The 25,183-nt window shown below is 41.4% G+C and overlaps 1 protein-coding gene across 4 annotated transcripts in view; it reads right to left on the minus strand.

Moving 5' to 3' along the window:
- Positions 1–3,630: 3,630 nt before the first annotated feature.
- Positions 3,631–25,183, minus strand: part of GKAP1 (G kinase anchoring protein 1) — a 46,591-nt gene continuing 25,038 nt past the window's right edge. For 3 of the 4 annotated variants that reach the window (XM_026652432.2, XM_026652433.2, XM_026652434.2), the window contains exons 4-12: positions 22,539–22,616; positions 19,576–19,699; positions 16,910–16,932; positions 15,973–16,125; positions 13,942–14,043; positions 11,547–11,610; positions 9,138–9,208; positions 8,214–8,291; positions 3,631–3,950 (exon numbers count right to left, since the gene is read on the minus strand). In XM_026652432.2, the coding sequence (XP_026508217.1) occupies positions 3,903–3,950; positions 8,214–8,291; positions 9,138–9,208; positions 11,547–11,610; positions 13,942–14,043; positions 15,973–16,125; positions 16,910–16,932; positions 19,576–19,699; positions 22,539–22,616 (741 nt within the window). In that variant the 3' untranslated portion in view covers positions 3,631–3,902. The remainder of the gene's footprint in view (positions 3,951–8,213; positions 8,292–9,137; positions 9,209–11,546; positions 11,611–13,941; positions 14,044–15,972; positions 16,126–16,909; positions 16,933–19,575; positions 19,700–22,538; positions 22,617–25,183) is intronic. The other variant, XM_026652435.2, reaches the window with a different exon arrangement.

Below are 25,183 nucleotides of genomic sequence, written 5' to 3' on the forward strand. Positions count from 1 at the left end.
CCCAGCTACAAAGTGTTTGTACAATTGGAGGTGTCACAAAATAATGTATTCTTACAAATATTAAGAATTACACAATTCCACATTGTTTGGAACAGTTATAAATTTTCCATTTGAATGAAGCAGATCACTAATTCCTTGATTCAATGAGAACATGTAAGAAAATGGGAACAAGAAATTTACTGCAGCCTCATTGTGGAGAATGACTTACTAATGCACTAGAGAGGGTCCTCATCATAGAATTAGTCAAATATGTGGGAAAAGTGTGTCAAGAAATTAAGGTTTCTTGATCCATCTACTCCTTTCAGTCCAGATGATAAGGAAGAGTCAGTTTGTCGAGTTTCAACGTCTTTCTTTTCTTGCCATTTTCTCAGGGGACAAGAAAACAATGTATTTGTTCAGAGACATTAAACTACACTGGCGTGAACCCATTTCACACCTTTTAGCCAGCAGCATATGAAAACCAGAAAGCGAAACTAACCGTAAACATAGGATTTACACAACTGTTCTAGTTTCTGCCCTCTACAAGCTACGTATGCACTGTAGCTGGGAGGTATAATTCCCAAGTTGGGTAAATGTACACACACTAGCTTTGCTCAAGCTGACATGCTAAAAATAGTAATGTGGTCATGGCAGCACTGTCTAGCCTTCTGAGCACATAACCAGGATCTCAAAACAGGATTGTACTTGGGTGGCAAGTGAGAGCTGTTGTGGCACATTGCTATTTTTAGTATGTCAGATCGAGCAGAGCTAGCATGTGTACATCTACCCAAACTGAGAATTACACCTCCCAGATGCAGTATAGATATTAGTAAGGGGAAGTAGATTTTTTTTTCTTTTAAATTTAAGAATATCTTGACGATGTTCTTTCAACTCGCACTCCTTCTCCACTTTGCTCTTTTCCTTCTTGCCCTGCCCCTCACCTGCTCCTTGTCCTTTCCCTTTTCTCCCTTTCTCAGCTAGTTTTTCTGCATCAATTTCTGACTACAAGTGTTTGTGCAAAGATTTTAAATAGTTTTTGTTAATAAACTGATTTTAATATATTGTTTTATTTAACAAGATACATTGTTTGAACTATGTTAGGATATTGCTGCTCTTTGGCTGCACTGGTAAATGCCAGGCTGATGGTCGAGTATTCCAGCCACCAAACAAGCAGTGATACACTCCCTAAAGTGTCCTGTCTGTGTTTATAAAATAGCTAACAACTAGGAGAAAAGGGATTTTTAAAATTGTATATAAAATGCATCACTTATAAATAGTCCCAAAGGAAAACAAAACATAACTAAAAATTACTTCTTCTAACTGGTTTTAATTAAAAGGATTTTTCAGATTTATGTCTCAGGTAGCAAGTGTTTTACCCATTTCTCCACCTGCTCCCTTTCCTTTTCTGTCTTTCCCTTTCTGATTAAGACTTTTGAACTTAAATTTAATTTTAAAGTTGAATCAGAAGTTCTAAATTATGTTAAATTCCCAGCGCTGCCTAGTAAATTATAGGTATATTCAGAATTACACCAGTTTAACTTTAAATCAGTTTGAAAGCCAGTTTAGTTGAACAGATACAAACTCCTGTGTAGACACTCTGAATTCAATTTAAGCAGTGTTAAATTTCAACAAAACCCTTTAAAGTAAGAGTAGAAGGCGTGACTTATATTTCTACACATAAGGAGCAAAATATATCCAGCCAGGTCAGTCCTCCCTTACTGATCTAAATTACCATAGGAACTGCAAATTCTGCAACTGTTGTGTTAGTTAATGAACATTCTTGATAGGATGCTCGACTTTTATGTTAACTGATTACTTCACTTGTTATTAATTACTCCAGGACCAGTTGGCTTTTTCCTCACACAACAGTCCTGTGCAACCACTGATTTCAAAGGGGCTTTGAGTTTCAAATTGAAGTCAAGCTTGCAAAGAAATATATATGTGTATAGGACCCCACCAGTGCAGTAGCTGAGTAAGTCCTAAACAATGAACTTGTCCTTGCAACACCCCTGTGAGGTAGGGAAGTATCTTCCTGAGCTACAGAGATGAAGTGACTTGCACAAGATTGGAGTTGGGAGCTAAACCCAGACCAGAGTCCCAGTCCAGTGCTTTAGGTCCCTAGCTCCTATTGAAAAGGCAATGGGAGTTAGGCACCTGTGATTTATATCTTTGAAAATCTCTCATGTAACAACCCAGTCTGTTTACAGAGTTTAAATCAATAAGCAATTACAGCTTATTATAGTTGTGCATGTTTGGGGAAAGGAAATGAAGAGTATTTCATGGCACTAGAATAAGTTAATATTAATGGAGATTTGGTCCCATTGTGATGCAGAGTACGCAAAGCCCTGGTTATACGCCAACATGTTGGTCTTACTAAAGGCTTGGTTTAGGTACTGTAAAATCAAATATTTAATATGCTTTTTTATTGCAAATAAACTTTCAGCAGCCATGTTCTTGGTTTCAATAAGAGTCTCTCACTGACATATTTACAGACAGAGATGAATGGTATTATGGAGACACTTTCCCCAGGGCACTTGTATTCTAACAAGAGCTAAACAATATTGATAATACAATGGCAAAAAAAATATATATATACATTCATGTGGAGTTCAGGTTGCTTGGTGGTATGTTGTTCCTCTTGCAGAATGCTGAATTGATCAAAACTCAAACTTCTGAAAACCAGGAAATGCAGTTAAGATTACCTATGCAACCTTAACTTTGCCCTCTTTCAGCAATGCCCCAATACGCTCCATTGACACACATGCCTTTACCCTGCCAACCCTAGAGTTGCTGAAATGTACAAGCTATTCACCTTTTACAACCATTCACTCTCCCCCACAGGATTCCATCTAACATTATTAAGGGACGCAAACAAAAAATCCAAGACTACATTAATGTGAACCAGAAACCTTTTAGTTCGTGCCCACAGTGTCCACATGGGGAAGTTATAGCACAGTACTTCGGTGCAAACTGCTATCCATATCCCTGTAGTCTGAACATAACCCTCAGTCATTAGTACCTCTGTCTCAGTTTTACAGTACAAGGCAGCAGAAGAAAACCAAGCGGGGCTTAACTTGAGAAGCCCTCAGCCGAATGATCCCAAATTTGGATCACTAATGCTACTCCCCCACTCTTATGGGGCACATCAAATTTCAAAGCAATTGGATTAACTGTTCAAAGTTTAGAGAACTTACAAGAGTAGAGCTTTACAACATATAAAATGGCAGGAATGGAATCTCTCTAGTCACCTTTCTGTACTGGGGCATGCACAGTGTAAAATTGTACATTTTCTTACATACCATTCTGGGTCACCCAAAGATTTAGTGAGTGCCAAGCACTATCTTGGATAAAACTTGACAGACTATTTTTACCCTAGCTCATTGATCATTTGATCACTAGCTTTGGGCAAAAAACCCACCTAGAAACCTTTTTTAAAATGCCTTTTTATTTTCTGGGGCTTGTATCTGGAAAACATGTCTCAAACAACTCCAAATTTAGGTCACTAATCCTATACTGCACCCTTCTAAAACACATTTAATTTCAAAAGAAATCCAACTAAGCTTGTCAATTTTAGCGGAATTAGAAATGTTGATCTTTAAATAGATGTAATGATGCAACCTATTCTAAAAAGCAAGAATTTAGACATACAAATGAAAGAGTAAATTTTATTAACTGATGAAAAACTAATTATGGCATTAACAGCAACAATGTTTGAGCTCTGCTGGAACAGTTCTCTACTTTTTTTCTTTAAACTAACAGAAAGTGCAACAAATTAACTATTTAGAATGTCAGTCAAACTAGTAATTGTTAGCTTCTTTCAAAAAAACTGCATAGCTTTGCAGTGTACAACAAATATATACATTTCTGCAAAACCCTGAAGAACAAGATTTGATTTTTTGCTTTCAACTTGATGGCAAGTATAATCACCTGCATTGGTCAGATTCTGAGTTTCTTTTCCCTTTTCTCCCACCCTGTAGAGGAAAAGTGAAATAGTAAACTAAAAAATACATTTGACATATTTGAATATTTAGTAAGAGATACATACGGGTATAAAGACATGCACGTCAGTTAACACAATTATTTTTGGATAGTTTAAATCTTGAATTGTATAGCATTTTACATACACAACTGAAGCCTTATTATCTGAGCACCAACTGTGCTGTACAAAATAGATGAAGATAGTTCTTGCCTCAGGGAACTCACAAATGAAGAGAAAGATTGAGACAACACATCTGATCAAAGCCAAGAATATTAAAAACACTTTTGGTAGAATTATTGAAAGGATTCACAGACAAAGTGTGTTTTAAGGCAATACTCAAATTAAGAGGTGGTGTGCAGTGTGGGGCACAGGTCACTGCTGGTGTGAACTAAAGTAAATGGTGGAGGCTTGGTAACAAAGTCTTTAAATCAAGAACTGAGGACTTCAATTAACTCAGCCAGAGGTTATGGGCCTATTATGGGAGAGGCTGGGTGACGTTCTGTGGCCTACAATGTACAAGAGGTCAGACTAGAGCAGAGGTGGGCAAACTATGGCCCACGGGACCCTCCTGCCCAGCCCCCATAGCTCCTGCCCCGGGATGCTCACCCCCGGCCCCTCCCCTGATGTTCCCCCTCCCCCGCAGCCTCAGCTCGCTCCGCCGCCGGCGCAATGCTCTGGATGGTGGGGCTGCGAGCTCCTGGGCCAGCGTAGCCGCAGAGCTGGGGCTTGACCCGGTGCTCTGTGCTGCGCGGTGGCGTGGCTGGCTCCAGCCAGGTGGCACGGCTGCCTGTCCTGGTGCTCTGGGCGGCATGGCTGTAGCGCTGCCACCCACCAGTGCTCCAGGCAGTGAGGTAAGGGGGCAGGGAGCAGGGGGGATTGGATAGAGGGCAGGGGCGTTCGGGATGGTGGTCAGGGGGCAGGGGTGTGGATAGGGGTCGGGGCAGTCAGAGGGCGGGGAACAGGGGCGTTGAATGGGGGCAGGGGGTCCCAAGGGGGCAGTCAAGAAGGAGAGGGGGGGTTGGATGGGGTGGCGGGGGGCAGTCAGGGGCAGGGGTTCCGGGGGCGGTCAGGGGACAGGGAGAAGGGATGGTTGGATGGGGCAAGGGTCCCCGGGGGGGCAGTCAGGAATGAGAGGAGGGATTGGATGGGGCAGCGTGGGGCAGCCAGGGGCAGGGGTTCCGGGGACAGTCAGGGAGAAGAGGTGGTTGGATGGGGCAGGAGTCCCGGGGGGGCCATCAGGGGGCGAGAAGCAGGAGGGGTCGGATAGGGGCAGGGCCTGGCTGTTTGGGGAGGCACAGCCTCCACTAACTGGTCCTCCATAGAAGTTTGGAAACCCGATGCAGCCCACAGGCCAAAAAGTTTGCCCGCCCCTGGACTAGAGGATCATGATGCTCTCTTCTGGCCATAAAATTTATGAGTCTTTTGGTTCACAAATATGAGAGGGAGCTCATACAGGTAAGGGAGGTCATGGAAGACAGTGCAAAGACAAAACTAGGAGAAGGGGTCCTTTGATGGACAACCTAAGAGAATTATAGGAAGGAATAAAAGTAGAAATGGTGATGGTGTAATTGTGCTGTGCCTTTAAACAGAGGACAAGCTTGAACTTTGCACAAAGAGGCAGCAAAGGGGATTAAATGAGGAAGGAGATAATAGGAGTGGAGGAAAGGGAAAATTTTAAAAGCAGAATTTGAATAGACAGGGAGGGAAGAGAAGAGGGCACTACAATAATCAAGACAAAGAGAAGGATTTTTGTAGGAATAAAAGATGGATTTTGGAGATCTTGAAGAAATGAAAGAAATTAGCAACAGCATGGATATTAGAGAAAAGTTAAATGCAGCAGTAAAGTTGTAAGTCTGAGTGACAGGGAATATGATGGAGTTTGATGGTAATAGGGGGGTTTGTTTTTGTTTTGCTTGATTGGTTTTTAAGGTTAGTGGTGTGGCATGCTGGATGTTAAGATACAGCTGGAAGTGTGAGAGTGAACAGAGTGAGATGTCAAGGTGTGCATGTACACATTTGGGAACTATTACTGTAAAAATAATTTATGCTTTAAGAGTGGATGAGATCACTCCTGGGAAATGCACAGGGAAAAAGCAGGTGAAATTGAGGATAGAGCATCGTGGAATATCAGAGAGGGAAGATGATGAAGCAATGAGAAAGGTTGAATCTGTTGCTTTGTCAGAAAGAGTAATTAGATTAGAATGCAATGAGGTATTGTCGTGGGATGAACATGCAGTACTCCAGCATAAACAAACAAACAGGTTATAGCTCGAAACAAGAGAGCTTACTGTTTACACCTAAGTCTATGCAGCTACTTGAAAACTTTCTATTTTAAACTTACAAGTGATTAGCTTTCCCTATAATTAAGGATACGATTTAGTCACGGAAGTCATAGATTCCATGATTTTAACAAACCTTCAGGACTCCTTCAGCTTCAGTCCCCCCGGTGATCAGCCCTCTCACTCCCCCGGTTATTTTTAGTAAAAGTCACAGACAGGTCATGGGCTTCTGTTAATTTTTGTTCATTAGCTGTGACCTGTCCGTGACTTTTACTAAAAATAACTGACAAAATCTTAACCTTACCTATAACTGAAGCAATATTTTCTTTCAGCATTGTTTTAAGTCTTTTTTCAAAGGAAATATTTACCATACAGAAACAAGCATAGCATCTTATTGCTGTGAAATCAAATAATTTCACTATTTTGAAGATGCTCATAATTGAGTAAGTATAAAAGCATGCAAGTGTGAAAATTCAGCTTACATTAAAACAATGTCAAACATTTTTTCATGTCTTATATTTCACTACCAAATTTTGCTCTATTGCTTAGCCAAGTAGAAAATGCCACATTAAAAAACACAGATCAGTAAATGCACTCTTCTACATATTAAAAGCAAAATGAAAATCTATTTCATTTATCTCATTTGAAAGATTTGCCACGGGTGGGAGAAAAAGCCAATAATCAATCTACTAAGACTTGCACTTGGCCTCAGGTTATCTGTCCCAGATAACAAGAAAAATATACAGTAACTCCTCACTTAAAGTCGTCCCGGTTAACGTTGTTACGTTGCTGATCAATTAGGGAACATGCTCATTTAAAGTTGTGCAATGCTCCCTTCTAACATCGTCTGGCAGCCGCCTGCTTTGTCCACTGCTTGCAGGAAGAGCAGCCCGTTGCAGCTAGCTGGTGGGGGCTTGGAACCAGGGTGGACACACAACACGGAGGGAGCTTGCTGGCAGCAGCTGCAGTCTCAGCAAGCTAATCTAATTAACAAGGCGAAATGCGCATCTCTCTCTCTCTCTCTCTCTCTCTCACACACAGGGTGTGTGTCTCTGTCTGCGATGCTGTCTCCCCTCCCTCCATTCCTGCTGCCTTATAGAGAGTGTGAGAGTTAACCCTTGAGGGCTCAGCCAATTGCTAGTTCATCATATAGCAGTTCGGCATTACTGGGAAATATCCCACCCTCTGACTCCTCCACCTCAACCAAGCTTCACAATAATCATCACAGTATACCAGTATTAAATTGCTTGTTTAAAATTTATAGAGTGTATCTATATATATATATATATATATTCATTCCCTGGAACCTAACCCCCTCATTTACATTAATTCTTATGGAGAAATTGGATTCGCTTAACATCGTTTTGCTTAAAGTTGCATTTTTCAGGAACATAACTACAACGTTAAGTGAGGAGTTACTCTATAAAAATCAACTTACTAGTTTAGATGTAGTCTTATATTCAAAATGTTAAGAGTATATAGAAGCAACAAAGATGTGCAATCTTGTTTACCTGTATAATTCAAGTACACCTCTACCCCGCTATAACGCTGTCCTTGGGAGCCAAAAAAATCTTACCGCGTTATAGGTGAAACCGCATTATATCGAACTTGCTTTGATCCACCGGAGTGCGCAGCGCAGCCCCGCCCCCCGGGAGCACTGCTTTACTGCGTTATATCGGGTCGCGTTATATCGGGGTAGAGGTGTATGTTTTGAGGCACAAAATGGAGGACTAAATCCATTCAGCCACCCAAGTAAATGCATAACCATGCTTCAGTTTTGTTACTGTTTTTCTAAAAAGTCCATTATATTTTTAAAATCGCCTAGGTAGTACTAACTTTAGCAAATACACAGATCCATTACCTTCAAAGCAACTATTCAAAAGTCAAGATTCTCGTGTATCAACGTTTCCATATACCATTAGAATTATACTAGACATAGGTGAATTTATTTCTAGAGACAATATAAAAATAAATACCTGATATTTTGTTAGTTCTGCTTGTAATAATTTCACTTTAGATCTTTCTTGTTCTAATGCAGCATGAAGTGTAGTCACCTACAACAATTTTTTAAAAGCGTTACAGAATTATCTTAATCTCCCAACACACTCCAAACATTTCTGTTGCAGTTCAACAGCCTAAATATTTTTATTTATTTTATATAATATATATACACATTAGTGTTGCTGGGAAGAGAAGTAAATATTTAGTTTATTCAAGAAAGTGATTATTCTCAAAATGATCAACATTTGATGTACCACACAAAGTACAGTAGTATTCCCTAAGTCTCTATTAGTTCCCTAGTGCCTCTTTATGTGTTTGCCTGAGTAATGTAATATGAAAAGTGACAGTTTTCTTTCAGATTTTAGCCATTGCATTATATTTTATTTTATGTCAGTGTACTGTATTTGATGTAATATAATGCAACACAATTGATTCCATAACCTCACTCTTAAGAAGTGATTATCTCAGCGTTCATAATTAATGGAAACTGAATTATACTATTTTGTGTCATTCTATGACATTGCACAAATGGAATACTGGATCAAGTTTAAGATTTTAATTAAAAATTACTGCAAAGCCAAAACAAATACAGAAATATCTTGTATGCTCCCTATACTATGTTCATATAATAAATGTTAATGCTTCACCTTGAAAATCTGCTGACTCTTTTGCAGTAGAAATCTCTGAATGCACAAATGCCATTTAAAAAGGGTAGCTGGATCTTATATACTCTATGTCCATTAACACAAAGAATCCAGAGAGAGGGGAACTCTGCACTTATTTCTGTGCTTATACCCATTTTCAGTTTGGCTTTGCTGTTTGCCTTCATATATTATTTTTAAAAATATTCACAAGGTTTTTTTTTAATAAAAAAAAAAAAAAAAAAAAAAAAAACTTACCTGTAAGGTCAACTCATTCTTGATACTCTGAGATTCATCAACCTGTAGAAGTATTTCTGCTTTGTCTTTCACTTAAAAAACAAAACAAGAACATTAGGCTGTCTCTATCCTTACAAGTCTTTATATATAACCGTAGTGGGGTACTGCTGGATCCATTTTTTTGCTACCCTTAGGATATTTTCTCAGTCATCATTGAAGGCAGGATCAACAATAGAGGTTGCCTGGAGCCAACAATTTATTACCATTTCCAGTAGCAGCAGCCTGTGAATATGGGAAGCTTTTTAGGCCTTTTAGGAAACTTTCACTGCCTGCACCTGTATGGGATCCCACAGACTTCACAGAGACTCACTATAGACCTGCGAGGCTCTCTGGTTATGGATGGAGCTTGAGATTGTAAGCTTTCCAGAGCCATGCCTTAAATCAATTTGAAAACCTTGGCTAAAGTTTTAAATACATAGCAAAATTAAGGTGTGCTGAACCTACATACTTGGTTACTTTCTTTGAAGTTGTGGATAATATAGAATAGTGCTATCATTATAAACCTTTACTGTACATGTGCAAATTAGGATTTTCAAGGCTCAATTCTACCACATTCAAGCTAGTTTTTACCAAAAAACAAAATTAATTTTTCCTCAGTAACTGTTCCATCAAATTAATCTTTCTGCCTCAGCTATTTCAGCAAGAGATCTAGTAAAAGAGGTAACAAGATTATTATTTTATAATAGGACATTGTTTCCACATAGGGTTGCCAATTTTCTACTTGCACAAAACTGAACACCCTTCCCTTGCCCCACCCCTCCTCTGAGGCCCTGTCCCCCATTCACTCTATCCCCCTCTTCCTCTGTTGCTTGCTCTCCCCACCATAACTCACTCACTCATTTTCACTGGGCTGGCTCAGGGGATTGGGATGAGGACTCCAGCTGGGGGTGCAGCCAGAAAAGAGGCGTTCAGAGTGCAGGAGGGGGCTCCAGGCTGAGGCAGAGGGTTGGGATGCAGGAGGGGTAAGTGCTCCGGCTGGGGGTGTGGGCTCTGGGGTGGGGCCAGGGATGTGGGCTTTGGGGTACAGGAGGGGGCTCCGGGCTAGGGGTGGAGCTGAGGGGTTCAAAGCATGGGAGAGGGCTCTGGGCTGGGGGTGTGTGTTATTGGGTGGGACCAGAAATGGAGGGGTTCAGGGTGCGGGGGGGCCTCCGGGATGGGGCAGGGGTATGTGAAAGTTCCATCTGAGGGTGAAGACTCTGGGGTGGGGCTGGGGATGAGGGGTTTGGGGTGTAGGAGGGTGCTCCAGGCTGGGACCAAAGGATTCAGAGGGTGGGAGGGGGATCAGGGCTGGGGCCAGGGGTTGGGGCACGAGAGGGGGTCAGGGGTGCAGGCTCTGGGCGGCGCTTACCTCAAGCAGCTCCCAGAAGTAGCAGCATGTCTCTCCCTCCAGCTCCTACGCGGAGGTGCGGCCAGGCAGCTCTGCGCGCAGTCCCATCTGCAGGCACCGCCCCCACAGCTCCCATTGCTGTGGTTCCCGGCCAATGAAAGCTGCAGAGCCAATGCTTGGGGTCGGGGCAGCGTGTGGAGCCCCCTGGCCGCCTCTAGATGTAGGAGCTGGAGGGGAGACATGCTGCTCCTTCCGGGAGCCGTGCGGAACCACAGCAGACAGAGAGCCTGCCTTAGCCCTGCTGTACCACCGACCGGATTTTTAACGGCCCGGTCAGCAGTGCTGACCGGAGCCCCCAGGGTCCCTTTTCGACCGGGCATTCCGGTTGAAAAACGGACACCTGGCAACCCTGTTTCCACACTCCTCCAAAATTGGCTGAACCAATAATTTTTTCACCAAAAATATTTCACCCTGACCCAGACACCAGAAATTTTCAGTAAATTATGAGTGATTAAGAACTGGGGGTTGGAATGGAAACACTTGGGCAACTTTAACTATAGTGTCACTAGTGAGCCTGTTATAGCATAGCATCCCCAATACTGGTAAAATTACAAAATTTCTTCTGAAAGTTACCCTCCTCTCTCACATTGTTTTACAATGTGTGATACGCTAAAGTATAGTTTACATACTGCACCTGATGTCATGGAAACAACTTGAACATGCATGACCCAGCAGTATTAAAAAGTCTAACACAATCACATGATTCTTATATTCATATTAGAAGGTTGCTTATAAAGACAATTTTACTGAAATAGCAACTAATGAAATTGAACACTAGTCACTCAGACTGAAAATGAATTATCAGAAGTTCCTAGTAAAGGAAATTGTCAGATTAAATAATTCCACTATTACAATTTACAGTTGCCACTCATTACTCTTATCAATTTATCTTTAAAAACTGTTTTTCAAAGTCATTTAAGTAAATTTTTAAAATAACTTTGTACACTTCAAAATTAACATCTTAGAGAATAAACTTTACTTACTTTCACCTTCCTGTAGCATTTTCAACAGCTGTGCATTTCTTGCTTTTACTTCTTTATACTTCACCTAATATTAAGAGATTTAAATAAAATCACCTATTACTATATGACAAAAGGGACATTCTTTAAATTGGTGTTTAAAAATAACAAACATCAAATTTGAAAGCAGTGATTTTACTGGTAATTTAAGAAGCACAAGGGTTCTAGGCTCATCTATTTAAATACATAGGACTCAAGGATGAGAGAACATAGGAGAGGTAGTTTAAACAAATTAGAGGCCAAAGTCAAAGGAGCTCAAGCTGGCACTACAGCAGATTCAAAATCAACTACACATGGTGTGAATGGAGAAAGAGAAGAAAGAACTGCTGAACAGAGAAACAGAACTTGCTGGAAGATTTTAGCTCCATGTCTGACAGAGGTTTTGAGGGTTCTCTGAAAAAAATGAAGGCCACATGAAAGAACTGTAATGCCAAAAGAAGTGACATATCATTTATACTATGGTGGTAGCCAAAGAGCACAGTTAGGACTGAGTCCTCATTGCCTTAGGTGCTATACAAGGACACATAGGAAGACATGATCACTGTCCCCAAAGACCTTACAGTCAAGGAAATTCTCTTTTGGAATCTTCATCTTTCAGTTTTTCTACTCAGGAAACGGACCTTACTGATCTCTCCTGTCCATCTGATGCCTAAATTGCCTCTTCTAAGGTAGCACTTCTCATGACTGGTCACTGGTGCCAATTCTGGCAGTTTGGTTTCTGTGTCTTTTCTTAATTCTACACCCATTTTATATTTTCCTCATTCTCTTTTCTCCCCATTTCGGTGTCCCTTGAAGAAAAATTAATTTTTATAGGATATCTTGAACCTGGTGGCAAGCTACCATGCTCCACTTACACACCAATCTTGTCCCTCATGTTAACTTCATAATGCTCCATAGAACAAGGTCAGCTGGTTTATAAACAGAGAAGGAACACTGGGCTAATTAACGGGATGCTGATTCAATTGCATGGGAGCAGCATGAAGAACAGCAAATGCCAATATTGAAAAGGGGTGGGTAGATAATTCTACAGTAGAGTACCTTCAACCTTTCCAAGAAAGTATACTGGAATGCCACACCATCCCTAACTACAGCCATGCTTTAAAGCAATATTTATCGAACCAAAGGCCAATAAAAGTGAATTTAATTGTCATAGTAATGAATTCTTCTAGACTTACAGCTAGCCAAAGCTTTCTATGCCCTTCAATGCCCAATAAGCATACAAGACTATCAAGTAGAAACTCTTAACAATTACATCACGTGAAATGAAGCACTTAACAAGAATTCTTGTGCACTGCATTATTCTGCCAACTGTACTCTAGGAGCAATATCAAATAGAAATGGTTTTCCATTTCAATTAATTTCATCTGTGAGCCCAAACTTTGCACATGACAGCAGCTGTTAACCAAAAAACCTTGTTTCCTGTTTTGTAGCAGGTTGAAATCATTTTCTAATCAGAACTTAGCTGAAATGTTGAATGTCACTATTGTCAACAATTTCATGCTGTTTCTACAGAGTTCAATTGTTTGGTACCCAAGGCTAAGTTATGAAGTTTACATATCTATCTGTTTTTATTTACATAAACAAACTATTCCTCCTTGTATTCCTGTTCACCACTCCCAAACAAAGATGAACAAAATTTGGTTTAATGTGACCAATAAGAAGTTGGTCCTGGTGCTTTAGTGCATTTACCAGAGCCTTTTGACATAATGGCAATTTCTCATAAAAGTTCCATCCTTGCTGCTTTGTATTCATTTTCAAGCTGTCAGCTAGAGTCGGGACAGATATTAATGTGGTGTTCCAGGGCAGCAATTCTGGGAATTTTCCTATCTAATTTAGCATCCAGCAACACCAGAGGATTTGGTAAGGGGTTAACCTTTGTACTGAATGTTGTTTTGAAATCTTCCTCCTAGGTTGGGAGAAGGGGCATAGCAGATGCAAAGCTCCATTTCAATGCTACAGGGCTGCAGCTCTAAATGGTTTCTCTTGTATCTGGAGAAGTATGTACTGGTTTCTTTTTTTAGGCATTTCAGATTGGGCTACAGTCTTGACAGCTAACAAAACGGCAACATCTGGGAAACAAATGGGACTTGGGTATGCCAAAACTGATAAATATTTACTCCTTGATGGGTGACCTTCTTACGGTATTCAGTTTATTTTTAGATACCTGTCTTACTTACCAAGAAAGGTCAATCCATCTGGTACTGCAGGAACAACTTTGGAGAAAGATGCTCTGGAAAGGTAATATTTTGGTGGCCAGCACAAAGTTCCCTTTCAGACTAGCCACGTTTTGGCTTAATCAAATGGGTAAAAAAAGAAGTTAGACTTTGTTCAATACTTGGAGACATTATCAACTACATACCTCCCATTGAGTAATGATGCTTTTCAGTTGCTGAATTTCTGTATCTTTCTTTTCAAGTTCCAACTTTAATCGTTCTGTTTTTCCATCTTTCAAAACAACCTCCTACAGAAAAATAAGCAACCACATAATTTTAGGACTAACTATAAGTTTGCATTAGAATTTCAGTCCTGCAAAAGGCAGAATTCAGCTGCCCTTGACTGTCTCCAAGCAAAGAAAAACAAACAAAAACACTATTAGCCTGGTTGCTTCAAAGTAGCTCTTGTGCAAGTGTGTTGGTTTTCCATAGCTGCACAACCATTAAAATATGATATATATAAATCAGTAACATAAGGTGTTTAAGTTTTAACAAATACCTGCATGCTTCAAGTATGTTTTGAAGGACCAAGCCATAAAACATTTAAAGACTGGGTATCTGGCAGAATCATGTGAAAGAGCTTCTGTAAAATGTTCATTTAAAAAATATAGCTTTAAAAATATTTTCGAAGCTTTTATGGATGGATACACAAGCAGGGTATTTTTTTTAAGCTTTTTCAACTTCAAAAAGGAGCACATTCTGTGGAAGTGCAAGCAAAACGGGAGAAGCTCTCTAAGCCTTGACTACTGGATTTTGTTCTTATTGCTAGAGAACAAGATTTAAATGTGACAAATTATTTAAGTGTTTTCAAATATTAGTGTACAAACTTTAACCCCACCTGATTATACAGAAGCTGTTAGAAAAAACTGCTTGTACCCAGCATATGAGACAACTTTGCCCTTCGTTTTTACAACTGAGGAAGTCCTCGTTTACTAAAATCTTGTAGCATGGTTTAGGAGCTAGCCAACTTTTTGATGCTTTACATGTATGAGAGGAAGAGGGGGAATGGAAGTAGTTTTGGGCAAAAGTGTTTTGTATTTTTTTAAAGATTAAAGGTGCTACAAAGAACTGGGAGCGAAAGTACACACAAACCAGATTAAATGCTAATGCTGTTTCAAGTTCACACTCGAAATGATTGGATCCTGCACACTGTGTTTAGCTGGAGCATATGCAATGCTAACAAAGTCATCTTTTCTCCAAAAAAAGGTTTTGATTAGTTCTAATCTTCTTAAAAAAACAAAGAGAATATCAAAAAAAATTTTCCCTGCAGGACTATGGCAGGGTTTGTGGAGGTTGTGAACAGTGAAGTCACAACAAGATTGTAACCTCAGCTCAGCTCTCTCTCAACTGAGTAGGGAAGGAAAGGATATCAAGTTGGGGAAAAAAACTAGGACAAACAAGAACACATAATTAAATCTTAAAAGTACAGTCGTAACTAAATTACTTCAGCTTTTAACAGTCAGATCAAAACTAAGCTTGTTCTCTAACAAAGTTATATTCTTAAAATACAGCATTTGCTCTCCCTTCTGACTTTATTTCCTCACTGTAGGGAAGAAATATCCCACTCAATAACGTGGAAGTCATAGGAAATATCCCAATTATGGTTTTCTGCAAGGACATTCGGTCACCATTGCAGCAAGGGGCACAGAGCAGAAGTAGTATTTTCTGAAGAAAAAAAAAAATTTGCTAATGTCAGGCTACTACTATAACAATAATAGCCCTAGAAATATCTACAGGTAGTCAAAGGACCTGATGACTTATCCATGAGACCTGCAACCAGACTGCAGGGACCAAGGTGTTAGAACTACAACCCCAGGAGCCAATTTTGTAATCCTCCCTTCTCCAAAGATATTTATGCTACTGGAAAGAGGTAAAAGAGGAGTGGGTCTTTGTCATTCCTTCCTCTTGACCTTCTTCTCAGAGGAGGAGATTTGGCAGTCCCATTTCAGTTGTTTGCATTTTGTTTTTTCTTAAGCGATACACTGACCTATAACATGAACTAGTCAAAAAAGTTATCCATAAATTGTGTTTTCAGCATATAATTGAAGTTGTGAGAGCATAAGCAGTCAGATTTTTTTTTTGTAAGAAAAATTACTCCAGAAGCTTCAAATTTTATTTCGATTATCCACCAAGCAAATATTCATTGTGCACTTGAAAATAGCTGCCATTGTACATGCCTGACTATGTTCATGAGATGTACAGTTATCCACTCCATTGTAATCTGTGAGCTGGTCTCTCCTTTTTTCTCTAATAAGTATTTTATGAACATCATCTTCCAGTCTATTGAAGAATCCTCCATCATGCAATAAAGTCTGGGAAGAGCTCAGTTCCTGTCAAGAATTAACTTCATGATTTATCTCCATTTAAATAGAAGTCAATATCCAGCTAAACAATGAAATATAGTTGAGTTTTAAAGAAGTCTGTGTTTAAAGTCACAAAAACACACAAAATACAGGTATCAGCACTTTCTTCTTTAATATACAGAGACACATCATGAAACAAAATGGAGTACTAAATTTTACCTAGAGCATATTTTACTGCCAACTATAAAACTCTGAAAAATAAGAACATTTCATAGAAGTGATATCAGGTGAGAAAAATATTTCCATTGATTTAATACTTTTGTGCAATGCCTACCTAGATTTTTGAATTATAAAGAAATATTTAACATCAAAGTGATTTTTCTACCTAGAAGGGTCATAATACTAGGAATGTACCACTGCACAATATTTGCCATTAATATTTTCTTATCTACTCTGCTTCTAATAGGTATTTAGCTTCTTGTACCCTGCCTAGAGAACTTTTAGGGCCAGGCTTTCAAATCTGTCTAAACTGTACCAATAACATTTGCAAGCCTGTAACTGATGGCACAAAACTGGAAAAGACATGTATAAGTTCTCATACATGGACTTTTATCTTTGCATTTGCTCACACAAGTTTTATGGACATACTTTAGGCAGCCAATTTGAAAAATTAATTCCTGACTGTGACTTTAGAAAGCCTCTTTGTTTAAATACTTATTTAATAACTATCTTCTGCATACAAAACCTCATTATTTAAGCTGGTCTTTGGTGTTGTGTTATGTTTATTAATTTAATAAAAACTAAGTCTTACCTCGTGTTTTTTAGCAAGGGGATCTGAAAAAGAGAACACAGGAAAAATAGATGTTACTTAAAAAAAAAATACTACATTGTCTGATTTAATCATACCAAAAACTATCAAAGTGAGATAATTCAGAAGAGACTGAAAAATCCATTTTGGTTCTCCAGCATTAATTCTCATTCTTTTCCCAAAATTACACTAAGGAATTAAAGAGGACTTTCTACACCAGTGATACTCAGACCTCAGTGGTTCAGAAGCCAAATTAGTGATAAACTATTCAAAAGAGCCACAGTAGTGTGAATTAATTGTTTCATTTACTTATAGTACTATATTTTATATACACCTCTACCCTGATATAACGTGGTCCTCGGGAGCCAAAAAATCTCACTGTGTTATAGGTGAGGCCGCGTTGTATCAGGGTAGGGAGAGGAACCGCTCCCCGCCTCAGCTCACCGCCGCTCTGCCTCCGCCTCCTCCCTGAGTGTGCTGCGGCCGCTCTGCTTCTCCCTCCCTCCCTTCCAGGCTTGCCCCGCCAATCAGCTGTTTGGACCGGCAAGCCGGGGAGAGGAAGGGGGGAAGAAGCGGAGCAGCCGCGGCGCGCTCAGGGGAGGAGGCGGAGATGAGCTGGAGCGGGGAGCAGTTCCTCTGCGCCCCCCCTTTTACTTGCTGTGGCCCCCCTACCCCAGCTCACCTACGCTCCGCCTCCTCCCACGAGTGCACCGCAGCTCTGCTTCTCCTCCCTCCTTCCCTCCCAGGCTTGCTGCGCCAATCAGCTGTTTGGCGCGGCAAACCTGGGAGGGAGGAGAAGCAGAGCTGAGCGGCGTGCTCGTGGGAGGAGAAGGAGGCGGCGGAGCGGAGGTGAGCTGGACGGGGAGGGAGCGATTCCTCTGCGCCCCCCCTATTTGCTGCGGCCCCCCTACCCCAGCTCACCTCCGCTCTGCCTCCTCCTCCCACGAGCAGCCACTCAGCTCCGCTTCTCCTCCCTCCCCAGGTTTGCTGTGCCAAACAGCTGATTGGCACAGCAAGCCTGGGAGGGAGGGAGGAGAAGCGGAGCTCCGGCACGCTCGTGGGAGGAGGGGGAGCGAAGGTGAGCTGGGGCAGGGGGCCCCGGGGAGGGCTGCAGCAAGTAACGGGCGGGCGCAGAGGAACCACTTGCGGTAACACGAATTTGGATATGATGAGGTAAAGCAGCCCCGTCCCCCGGAGCGCTGCTTTACTGCGTTATATCTGAATGTGTGTTATATCGGACTGCATTATAACGGGGTAGAGGTGTATATCATTCTCACAGCAAATAAGTTAACTTAGTTAATAAAAGTATCCTGATTGATTAATAATTACATCACACAGTGTTTTATTATCATGTGCTTCAAAGAGTCGCAGGAGACACGTTAAAGATCCCTGATTTGCAGCTTGCGAGCCTCAGGGCTTCACTACCGGGGAGATCAACGCTGCTGCAATCGATGCAATGGGTGTCGATTTAGCAACTCTGGTACTCCAGCTCTCCAAGAAGAGTAAGGTAAGTTGACTGGAGAGGGTCTCCCATTGACGCAGTGCAGTGAAGACACCAGGGTAAATCGACCTAAGCTAAGTCGACTCCAGCAACATGAATAACGTAGCTGGAGTAGTGTAACTTAGGTTGACTTATGCCGGTAGCGAAGACAAGCCCTCAGTCTGAGTATCATTGGTCTATGTTGTATTTTAAACCCTATCTCTTAAAATAATGTAACAGAAAGCAGACCCCAATTTGTTAAATGCAGTGAGAGTTCATAACTGGCAAGCAACATTTTTGCAATAAACAAACTGCAGACTGTATTTAATTCTTTTCTGGTTTTTATATTGCCCTCATCACCATAGTATCTCAGTGCCTTGCAGTAGCATATTATGTGACATGACCAACATCTATAATTTGTTCAGACTCTCATCCTTTGCGGGTGTTTTATTGTTTTTGTTTCTCGGTTTGTTTTTAAAATCAACCCACATTTAATAAGATACTGGTAACTTAGATAAGTGCTTAGAATATTTTTTTAAATAGACTTTTGATTTAATAGTACTTTTTCTCTTTCCAGACCCTACCATTGTTTCTGTGCTAAAGGCAGGAGCCACTGCTCTGAAGACAACAGGAACAAACCAGCACCCAAAGAATGTACGAGCTGCTCTGGTAAGCAATATTTCCCCCTCCCTTAACTCTTCCTCCCCTAAAGAGCCAGCTTTGGGTGCAAAGGGCAACTACCACTGTCCTACCACTGTCTGGGAAGTAGAGGGAACAGCAAGGCAGCAAGTACAACCAAGCTGGGAGTAAAGAGTTTTTCCTCTGGAGTGAGCTTGGATCATTGCCAGATGCTGGTCACTGCAACAGGTTCAGTACTTCTTCACACCCCAACAGTTGAATACTTCTCTCATTTGCTCCTCTCCTTAGCTAAACTGATTAGTCCACATTAAAAATAATAAGATTCAGGATACATAAAGTTAGATTTAGAGCTATCAAAACACAGTGTTTAGTTTACTTGTTTCTAACACTGTTCAGTGAATATTATATTTAAATACAGTGTTACTGAACTGAGACTTTGGAAATGCAGAGTTTCAGTACAGTGTTTTGTTATTAAAAGTATATGTCATAGTAATTCCAAAGAATTAAACACTTGGTTTGTAAAGAAATATTTAAACATAAAAATGCATACCTATATTAATGTCAGACTGAAAGTCTTTGAGAGACACTGTGAGAGGTTTGTCTTTTCCCTGCTGGTTCTTTCTTTTCTCTTTCTTATTCACCGACTTTGAGGGAGGCGAAGCATTTTCAGAGTCCTGAAAGGAATAAAACCCCACTGATTGCACTATTTTACTCTAATGAATAAACCAATTAGTAATTTAATTGCTCTAAAGCTGAGGTCCCCAAACTGTGGGACATGCCACCTTAGGGGGGTGCAGAGGAACATTCGGGAACATGCAGCAGGCCCAGGCCAGCCCCTCTAGGGGGCAGGGAGGGAGGGCCACCCAGTCCTGTCCCGCCCCCAGCTTTGCTTTGGTCCCACCCCCAGCCACGGTCACGGCTCCCGGACCTGAGCCTGGCTCTATCCCCAGCCTCAGCCTGGCTCCACACTCAGCCGGGGGCCAGCTGCTGACCCCACCGTGGCCTAGCTGTGGCTTCACTCCCAGCCCCACCCTTGGCCCCTGGCTGCGACTCCGTTCCCAGCCTGAAGCAGAGGCTGGGGGAGGAGCCGCACCTGGACGGGGGCTGAGCAGCCAGCCCCCGCCTCTGGCTCCATTTCCAGCCCTGCTCTCAGACCCACCTCCAGCCCCCTTACTCCTGTCCACGTCATGCCCCACCCCCACTCCCAGCCCCAGGAGGGTTGGGGGGCACACAACCCTCAAATGTTTGGGGACCACTGCGCTAAAGTTTTGTATTCTTAAGAAAAAATGACAGTACACAAACAAAGCTCTTGGTCTAAAACAGTTTGACAGCTTTTGGTAGACATCTTTCTCGCTCTGTACTCTGATTAGCCTAAAGAAACAACTGTGTTCTTTAAACCAGAGTATAGCTATTCACAAACAGTACAGTGAATTGTCAGCCTACTACCCCAACACCTAGATAAAATGTTATCTAAAAATCAATTTGGTATAATATAATCAAAAAGCACTGTAATACAGTAGTGTCACAATCAATTATACTTGCTTTAAAAATAAACATCTGCTTGACATTTACTCTCAATATCCCTAGTCATTCATATAGCAGCAGACCGCCAATATTCTATGATCATGCTCTAGCCAACTGACATTATTGCTTAAATGACATTAGACAAAGAGGAGAGTTCCTTTTAAGCCTGAGGTTCTGCTTCATTAAATGTGCCATTACACTGAAAAGAGTAAAGTGTGATTTGAAGGTTTTACCTAAATAGAAAAAGTAGTTATATAGAAAATAAATAAAGCAGGGGAAAAAAAATAAAACAGGCTCTGATGTTCTATACCAGCTGCTCTCAACTGGGGGTCCACTGCCCCACAGCTGGTTTCAGGGGGTCCGCGAAGCAGGTCAGCGTTAGACTGGTTGGAGCCCAGGGCAGAAAGTTCAGAGCCCCCCAGGACAAGAGTCCCACCCCCCGCCTCCAACCTGAAGCCTAGAGCACCCCCATCACCACCTGCATCTGAAGCCTGGAGCCATGCCTCTCCCCCACCCCAGAGTTTTTAATAGCATGTTGGGGGGGGAGTGGGGGGGAGGCTCAGAAAGAAAAAGGTTTAGAAACCCTGTTCTATACTACGAGACTACAATATAAACAGCTACTAGATTTTAAATTTACTAGCATATACAAAGTTCTCCCAAACTGCTAACGAATTAGCTTCTTTACTTGCAATCCATGCAGATGCCATTTGGACTCAAGAGCAAATCCCCAACAGCTATGCTTAAAGACTAAGTCTTTGCTTGCGTGTACTTAAGCATGCATTTTAAAATGAAGTTAAAATTGGAAGTTAAATTACAGTTTAGTTTTAAGAACTTTAACTTAATTGTGGGGATTCCCTTCAAACAAAAAACCTCTGCGAAGTCTTAGTTTGTCCAACAGAAGTACAAGACGCTACTAAAGCTGACACTCCGAGCAAAAAAATGGATGTGTGCCATTTTTGTTTTTTTCTTCTGTATAGTTTAAGGTTTTTGTTTTTCTTAAAGTTTCCTATTTGTTTTTCACACTAGAAATTCAGGACTTATCAGCACTTTCTCTCCTGGAACACTATGTAGATCAGGGGTTGGCAACGTTTGGCACGCAGCTCGCCAGGGTAAGCACCCTGGCGAGCAGGGCCAGTTTTATTTACCCGCTGACGCGGCAGGTTCAGCCGACTACGGCCCCCACTGACGCGGCAGGTTCGGCCGCTTCCCGCCGCCCCCATTGGCCCAGGACGGCGAACCGCGGCCAGTGGGGGCCGCGATCGGCCGAACCTGCCGCGTCAGCAGGTATATAAAACTGGCCTGGCCCGCCAGGGTGCTTACCCTGGCGAGCCGCGTGCCAAACGTTGCCGACCCCTGATGTAGATGACTGGAGAACTAGCAAGACAACAATACAAGTACCAAAGAAGGTAAACCTAACCAGCTGAGAAGGAATTTTTAGTCAGCCTGTTCTAAACTGTTATTATCTATTTAAGTCAAATAACTGAAACAATTGGGAGGAAAGATGTTAAAGATTCAACATGCCTACCACTTCAATTGAGACCTAAAAAAGATCCTCCTCCCCTTCAGTTCTATGATCCTCTAAGAAGACCTCTCCAGAGCCCGCACCAAGATCAATAAATAAAACAAAACAAAACACACACGCGTGCACACACACACATACACCTACATGGAACAAGGCTTAGCAGTCTTATTATTTCTAAGGTGAAAACAAATGTCTTTATATATCAAAGAAGCAAAGAGGGTACAAACTCATTTTCCCCCTTGGCAGGTCATCTTTAATATTCTCAAACTGTAATTTGGCTGTTTGTGGTTTCCCTCAACTCTCAAATTGGTTCTCTCAATTCTTAGTAAATCTTTGGGTATTAAGAAACTAAAGAGTTAGCTTACACGAAATTTTGTGGAAACCAAATTATTAGTCTCCTTTATCCAGAACTCAATAAAGGTCAAAAACTTGCACAATTTTCAGATCAGGATGAAGACAGCAAATACCTTTTTGTGCTCTTCATATTCCAGTTTGCTTAGCAGTAATGCCTTTTCAAGATCTGCTTCAAACATTTCAGATGTCAGCTGAAGAAATAAGATTAAAACAAAAACTCATGACAGATTTTTGTTTTTATTAATAAAAAGCAAAACCAGCTTTCAATTGCACACCTTTAAAACTTAATTTTAGCCTACGGAATGTTACAGCTGCTGTCAACATACTCTTGGTAATATGATGAAATGCGCCAGTAAGAATGACTAAATACATTTGTACAACAGTTGTGTTTCAACCAATAAGGTATTCTACCATGTTGTTAAATCAAAGTCTGTGACTGAAATCATGCACTACTTAGTCACTACAGGGAAAGGTAAGTTCTCTTTTTTTTTTTTTTTAATTGCATTTGTTCAAAATGCTTGCTTGTAACTTAGATCTTGAAGTTGTGCATGCAGAAAGCTTGTTGATTTTAAAGCCTAAAATATCAACAAGTAGGATAGGGGAAAGAAGAGCCTCTCAAAAGCATAGAAAAGACCAGGCCAGCTCTGCTGCCCTTAACAAAATAACTTCTGCTGAATGGCAGGGATGGCGAGAGACTCCAGGACATCATCTGTGTGCAGTGCAAGAGTTGTTCCAGAGAAGTGTAAGGGATCAAGAGCTGTCTTAGATTAAGGAGAGATGGAGGGGAGCTTTAGTCTTGATGGAGTTTCTTGGGACGTGGGATAAAAGGGGAATTGAAATTTTATATGTGGGGACTGAAAAGGAAAGAAATAACTAAGGGCTGGTCTACACCCAGCCGCTAGTTCGGCGGCTGGGGATCGAAGTTCTGGGTTCAACTTATCGCGTCTGGTCTGGACGCGATAAGTCGAACCAGGAAGTGCTCGCCGTCGACTGCGGTACTCCAGCTCGGCGAGAGGAGTACCGCGGAGTCGACGGGGAGCCTGCCTGCCGCGTGTGGACCGCGTCTGAACCGCGGTAAGTTCGAACTAAGGTATGTCGACTTCAGCTACGTTATTCACGTAGCTGAAGTTGCGTACCTTAGTTCGACTTGGGGGGTTAGTGTAGACCAGGCCTAAGAGTTGCTTAGCAAAGGTAGAGAGGTAACATCTGATTTTATAATGTGGTGGCATGGCAGAAGGGTAGCTGAGTTTTGTTTAGAGCACTATATTAATCTTCATGGGAAAAGGTGAGCCAAAAAAAAAAAAATACACCCAAGCCAATACAAACTTATTGAATGGGGGACACAGATGGGCTCAAGGTAAGCAGAGGTAGGGATTCACCTGGATTCAGGGTACTGGTGGATGAGGAGGAGGTTGGAAAAACTGCAGTGTGCATACAGCAGTAATATAAACAAACATGCACTCCTCAGATGTAACTGATTATAATACATCTCTAAAAATGTAGCAGTTTGTTTGCATCAGATATTATTCCTTTAAATGGTTCCCAAATTATCAGAGCAATCCCCAGTGTGATGAATCAGCAAATATTATCATGTTTCTTAGTTTGTTTTTGTCCGTTCATTCCACTTCTCTTCTCTTTCATCTGTCATTTGTCTGTTCTTTGAGTTGCAATTAGGATGTTTTTAGTCATTAAGGATTAAACTTGAAGTCTCTAACTCACGATCTGAGGACTTCAGAAACTCAGCCAGAGATTATGGGTCTATTACAGGAGTGAGTGGATGAGGTTCTATGGCCTGCAATGTGCAGGATGTCAGACTAGATGATCATGATGGTCTCTTTGGCCTTAAAGTCTATGAGTCTTTGCACATTCTCAGCTCAATTTGATCAAATTAAAAATGGCTCAACTAGCTTTTATAAGTTCTAGTGATACCATATAACTTTCCTGCCTATGATAACCACGCCCTTAAAGAACTTACAGGGTTTCATGAGACACAGATTGCTTAAAATACATGGTTTATGAAATCCTCCAAAGATCTTGGTTCTCAACCTATTTACCACTGTGGGATGCATGGCTCACAGTTCTCTGTGTGTTATGTGAGCCTCATCCACACATTATATATACTACCTGTATGGCCCTGAAGATGTCACATGGGTCACAGCTGTGTGCAGATTGGGCCGTGGGATGAGAACCACTGATCTAGACATTCTTTGCAGTCACTCTAATCAGAGGAAACTCCTACAATGAGTTTTGCATGAATAAAGACCAGTGTCCTTAGTTTTACAATAGTAAGCCAAGAGCCTCTCCTTTTTACTTAGGTCCTTGAACACAATCATATAAATACCCGCTCAACAGGAGGCAAGGACATGAGTGAGACTGCCAGTATGCAGGTATCTGTGTGCTATTACCCCAAAGAATTTATTTATTCTATGGCTACAATTTAGTATCAACTATACAACAGAATCTGAGCCTGAGCAAGAAGGATGTCTACCAAAAAAATCAAGGCACAACGATTGCCCTGAAAAATTCAAGTAATGAAAAAAGAAGGAAGGGATGGGGGTCGGGGGGGGAGGAGGGGGGAGGAGAAGGGGGGAATAAAGTTATAAAAAGGCAATGTTTAACATGTATGTGGAAGTTAATACTGTAAGTTCCTCAGCAGGGCCGGCTCTAACTTTTTTGCCGCCCCAGTCAAAAAAGAAGAGCGCCGCCCTGCCGTAACACCTCCCCCCCCCCCCCCCCCCCCCCCCCCCCCCCCCCCCCC

This window comes from Terrapene carolina, unplaced genomic scaffold (assembly GCF_002925995.2).
Source record: "Terrapene carolina triunguis isolate 2854851 unplaced genomic scaffold, T_m_triunguis-2.0 Scaffold113, whole genome shotgun sequence".
Classification (NCBI taxonomy): Eukaryota; Metazoa; Chordata; order Testudines; family Emydidae; genus Terrapene; species Terrapene triunguis.